At 40.5% G+C, this 5,951-nt stretch overlaps 1 protein-coding gene across 1 annotated transcript in view; it reads left to right on the forward strand.

Moving 5' to 3' along the window:
• The first annotated feature begins 970 nt into the window (after positions 1 to 970).
• The window catches only part of PAX9 (paired box 9), a 53,631-nt gene continuing 48,650 nt past the window's right edge, over positions 971 to 5,951 (forward strand). The window contains exons 1-2 of the mRNA XM_075329693.1: positions 971 to 974; positions 1,795 to 2,466. Of these exons, the coding sequence (XP_075185808.1) occupies positions 971 to 974; positions 1,795 to 2,466 (676 nt within the window). The remainder of the gene's footprint in view (positions 975 to 1,794; positions 2,467 to 5,951) is intronic.

Below are 5,951 nucleotides of genomic sequence, written 5' to 3' on the forward strand. Positions count from 1 at the left end.
TACCGGCAGTAGTATTATTATTAGTGGTAGTAGTATAATTAGTAGTAGCATTGTTGTTGGTAGTACCGGCAGTAGTATTATTATTAGTGGTAGTAGTATAATTAGTAGTAGCATTGTTGTTGGTAGTACCGGTAGTAGTATTATTATTAGTGGTAGTAGTATAATTAGTAGTAGCATTGTTGTTGGTAGTACCGGCAGTAGTATTATTATTAGTGGTAGTAGTATAATTAGTAGCAGCATTGTTGTTGGTAGTACCGGCAGTAGTATTATTATTAGTGGTAGTAGTATAATTAGTAGCAGCATTGTTGTTGGTAGTACCGGCAGTAGTATTATTATTAGTGGTAGTAGTATAATTAGTAGTAGCATTGTTGTTGGTAGTACCGGTAGTAGTATTATTATTAGTGGTAGTAGTATAATTAGTAGTAGCATTGCTGTTGGTAGTACCGGTAGTAGTATTATTATTAGTGGTAGTAGTATAATTAGTAGCAGCAGTGCTGTTGGTAGTACCGGTAGTATTAGTAGTAGTATTGTTATTATTTAGTAATAGCATCATTCTAATAATATGACCTCTATGATGTTCTTCCTTTTGTTATTGGTGATTGTTGGCTCTGGAGTGTCGGCTAATAATGGCTGTCAGCCCCTGTCCATAGCTCATACTTACCGCATCTCAGAGGGCATCTCCTAATCATCCAGGTGCACTCAGCAGAGCTCGCCATCAGCCTGCTGCCAGTCACACACCGCTCCAATAGCAGGGGCACTCCCAGCCTGCCCACATAGGAGGGCCTCCACAGTGTCACTGCAGCCCTGCCCAGCCCACGTTTCTATTAGAGGGAAATACAGAACTTACACTGGTGCACCAAGAAAAGGAAGGATCTTCTTCTGCACCTTGAATTTTCCCTTCCTGCTCCTGAGCAGAGGTGTGCAGCCTGGACCCCCCTGCCCTGCTGCTGACAGCCCCTGCACCTCTGTCATGGGTAAGTGTCTGGATCCTGGTGCCCAGAGCTGTCAGTCTTCCTTCCCTGCACTCGCTGTCTGCAGATCTGTCAGTCTTCCTCGGCACTCACTGTCTGCAGATCTGCCAGTCTTCCTCGGCACTCACTGTCTGCACACAGCTGTCAGTCTTCTTCTGCCCAGATCTGCCAGTCTTCCTCTGCACTCACTGTCTGCAGATCTGTCAGTCTTCCTCGGCACTCACTGTCTGCAGATCTGTCAGTCTTCCTCGGCACTCACTGTCTGCACACAGCTGTCAGTCTTCTTCTGCCCAGATCTGCCAGTCTTCCTCTGCACTCACTGTCTGCAGATCTGTCAGTCTTCCTCTGCACTCACTGTCTGCACACAGCTGTCAGTCTTCTTCTGCCCAGAACTGTCTGTCTCTCTCTTCTGCACTCACTGTCTGCAGAGCTGTCATTCTTCCTCTGCACTCACCACTCACTGTCTGCACAGATCTGTCAGTCTTCCTCTGCACTCACTGTCTGCAGAGCTGTCAGTCTTCCTCCCCTGCACTCACTGTCTGCAGAGCTGTCAGTCTTCCTCCCCTGCACTCACTGTCTGCAGAGCTGTCAGTCTTCCTCCTCTGCACTCACTGTCTGCAGAGCTGTCAGTCTTCCTCCTCTGCACTCACTGTCTGCAGAGCTGTCAGTCTTCCTCCCCTGCACTCACTGTCTGCAGAGCTGTCAGTCTTCCTCCCCTGCACTCACTGTCTGCAGTGTTGACCTGTTCAGGATCATTAGCAGTCCGTGCTGCTCATGGGTGAATAGTGTGTTGTGTGGAGCAGTTTGCTGCCAGAGAGGTGAGTCCAGGCTCTGCTGATCCTCCTAACACTGGCTCTCCTGCCTGTGTCCACAGAACCTGCCTTTGGAGAAGTGAACCAGCTCGGAGGGGTGTTTGTGAATGGCAGACCCCTGCCCAATGCCATCCGGCTGCGGATTGTGGAGCTGGCGCAGCTGGGGATCCGGCCGTGTGACATCAGCCGGCAGCTCAGGGTTTCCCATGGATGTGTCAGCAAGATTCTGGCTCGGTACAATGAGACTGGATCCATCCTGCCCGGAGCCATTGGGGGCAGCAAACCACGAGTGACCACCCCGACCGTGGTGAAGCACATCAGGACCTACAAGCAGAGGGATCCGGGGATCTTCGCCTGGGAGATCCGGGACCGGCTGCTGGCGGACGGGGTGTGTGACAAGTACAATGTGCCCTCTGTCAGCTCCATCAGCCGGATCCTCCGGAACAAGATCGGGAATTTGTCCCAGCAAAGTCACTATGAGTCCCATAAACAGCACCACCACCCCACGTCCGCCCTGCAGTACAACCACATCTACTCCTACTCCAACCCCATGGCGGCCGGAGCCAAGGTGCCCACTCCGCCTGGCATGCACTCCATACCCAGCAGCATGGCCATGCCCAGGACCTGGCCCTCCTCACACTCCGTCACCGACATACTCGGGATTAGGTCCATCACAGATCAAGGTAAGGATCCCAGCTATACCAATATGAGCATGGATTATTACTGAATATCAATATGATCGGGGATTATTATGGAATATCAATATGATCACGGATTACATCTGAATATCAATGTGACCAGGGTATATTACTGAATATCAATATGATCAGGGATCAATTCTTATTGAATATCCATAAAATCAGGGATTAATACAGAATATCCATATGATCAGGGATTATCACTGAATACCAATATGATGAGGGATCATTACTGAATAGTATGATCAGGGATTATTATGGAATATCAGTATGAGCAGGGATTATTACTGAATATCATCAGTATGATCAGGGATTATCACGAAATACCAATATGATCAGGGATTATCACTGAATATCAATATGATCAGGGATTATTACTGAATATCAATATGATCACGGATTATATCTGAATATCAATGTGACTAGGGATTATTACTGAATATCAATATGATCAGGGATTATTACTGAATACCCATAAAATCAGGGATTATTACTGAATACCCATAAAATCAGGGTTTATTACTGAATACCCATAAAATCATGGATTATTACTGAATACCTATAAAATCAGGGATTATTACTGAATACCCATAAAATCAGGGATTGTTACTGAATACCCATAAAATCAGGGATTATTACTGAATACCCATAAAATCAGGGATTATTACTGTCAATATGATCAGGGATTATTGCTGAATACTAATGTTCCAATAATATTCAATATCAATAAACCTATAAAATTAATTAATAATTCTAAAATATGTGATTAAATTACATCCTATTTTCTCCTTACAATTTATCAAACTTTACACCTCCTGAAACCCAATGACACATCCTCTATTTCTGAACCAGAAATGACCATTTTTAATTTAATAAATATTTTAACCTATAAAATCAAATTTTTATCAGTGTAGCAATAAATTAATCTTAAACCTTTATAACAGACACCTTAAAACATGTTTGCACATTATTATTATTATTATTAATCCTTATTTTATGCAACACATCTCCAATATCTGTCATATGTATTATTATTATTATTATCATCATCATCATTTTATGCAACACATCTCCAATATATGTTATGTATTATTATTATTATTATTATTATTATTATTATTATTATTAATAAGAATAGTAGTAGTACATATGACAGATTTTGGAGATGTGTTGCATAAAATAAGGATTAAAATAATAATAATAATAATAATAATACATATGACAGATTTTGGAGATGTGTTGCATAAAATAAGGATTAAAATAATATTATTATTATTATTATTATTATTATTTAAAGCCTTATTTTATGCAACACATCTCCAATATCTGTCATATGTATTATTATTATTATTTTAATCCTTATTTTATGCAACACATCTCCAATATCTGTCATATGTATTTCTCTTTACTATTTGTCATTCATTTTCTTCTATCCATCTTTGCACCTATAATTTATTTATCTTATGTCCATCAAACATGCAAGTTTTTTTTATTTTATTTTTTTACGAGTGGTGTTTAGAGAACATAGTACCAAAGAAAAACTTGTTTGAAAATTATTGTAATATTTTCCAAATACAACTAGTAAAAAAATAAAATAAATAACTTGTTTGGAAATTATTAGAATCTAGAGAACATACTGAGCCTGATGAAGAGACCTGAGTAGTCTGGAAAGCTGCTATTATTACCATCTTTTCAGTTAGCCATTAAAAGGTGTCAACCACTGAGGACTCTCAGGTTCTTTTAAACAAACATTTATTTGTTATTAGTAATATTTAGAGAACGTAGGACAATAATTTGTATCTAATAAGTTAATTCTTTTTATTAGCAGTATTTAGACAACATATGACATCTTTGTTCCCCAATTTCCATCAAACAAGTTATTTTCTTATCAGTAGTATTTAGTGGACATGTTACATTTGTCCTCCACAATTGATCTCAGCAGATCTTGCTACATTGTCGCTTGCAGACGCACATGTCGCAGGGTCAGGATGGCTTCTGTGCAGCTTCTCCTCTTTAATACTTGTGGACACGCTGAGAAAACTGTATATAAAGGAGATCAGGTCTAATAGAGCTGAGGGGTGAAGAAGTGCAGCCTCCAGCCTTTCACTTTTGGAGCAGGCCTGTGTCATCAGCTCACTGCCTGCTGGAAATTAGGGAAAAGTTTCACTTCTCTGCTTTGTGCAATCAGACTAAATTTACCCAGACAGGAAGTTCAAATGTCAGATAATTGGTTTCATTCTAAGGCGCAGAGTCCAACCTCTGGGCATAATGTGCACAGGAGAGGGCCCTGCACCTAGAGACTCATTTTCTGCTTATTTCCCTGCAGATGATGCACTATTAGGATGGGACAGTGAGGGACCAACTATCCCAGTCCTGGGCTTCAGCGACTCAGGTCCTATCAATAACTAATGAGACAAAGTGATTTATCCACTTCCCTAAAAAAAAGACTCAGAGACTGCCCAGAAATATACACAGATTACCATTTCCTGAATTGGCCTAACATTGGAGAATTAGATTACAAATTGGGAATGTTTGTAGATCCCCCTAATGGTTTCCTCTCTTATTAACACCACATTGGCAGTCAGGCCTCCAAGGGAACTGTCTGGAGTTGTTCCTCTATGTCTCAGATTTTTTTTTTTTTTGAGGGAAAAGATTCCTGAACTGTGGACTCTGCACTGCTCAGGCCATTAGCTCCTTATTTTCTGAGCAAATTGCTAATTTATTGCACAAAGCATTAAGTCTGACACTGGGACAAGTGTGAACTGGCCCTTATTAAGGAAGGGAGAATATGGTCCCCAAGACAGATTGCATTCTCACTAGTCTGGAGAGTTTGGAAAAGGCAAGGTATTGGGAATTGTGTGTTACACGTTAGTCTCTTTCCCATATACAAAAAGTCAAGGTCTATAGAATCAGATGAATAAGAGAAATAAATAGATAAGAGGGTGAAAGTGTGCAGAAAAAGGATAAAACAGAGGAAAGGGTGAATGTGTGCAGAAAAAGGATAAAATAGAGGAAAGGGTGAATGTGTGCAGAAAAAGGATAAAATAGAGGAAAGGGTGAATGTGTGCAGAAAAAGCACACAATGGGGAAATCGGTGAATGAAGAAAAAAAAAGCACAACAGAAAAAAAAGGGTGAATGTGTGCAGAAAAAGGATAACAGAGAAAAGAGTGAATGTGTGCAGAAAAAGGATAATCTAGAGAAAAGAGTGAATGTGTGCAGAAAAAGGATAACAGAGAAAAGAGTGAATGTGTGCAGAAAAAGCACACAATGGGGAAATGGGTGAATGAAGAAAAAAAGCACAACAGAGAAAAAAAGGGTGAATGTGTGCAGAAAAAGGATAAAAGGGTGACTGTGCAGAAAAAAAGCATGAAATAGAGAAAATGGGGGAATGTGTGCAGAAAAAGCACACAATTGAGAAATGGGTGAATGAAGAAAATAAAGCACAAAATAGAAAAAAGGGTGAATGTGT

The sequence above is a fragment of the Anomaloglossus baeobatrachus genome, chromosome 12, assembly GCF_048569485.1.
Source record: "Anomaloglossus baeobatrachus isolate aAnoBae1 chromosome 12, aAnoBae1.hap1, whole genome shotgun sequence".
In the NCBI taxonomy this organism is placed as follows: Eukaryota; Metazoa; Chordata; class Amphibia; order Anura; family Aromobatidae; genus Anomaloglossus; species Anomaloglossus baeobatrachus.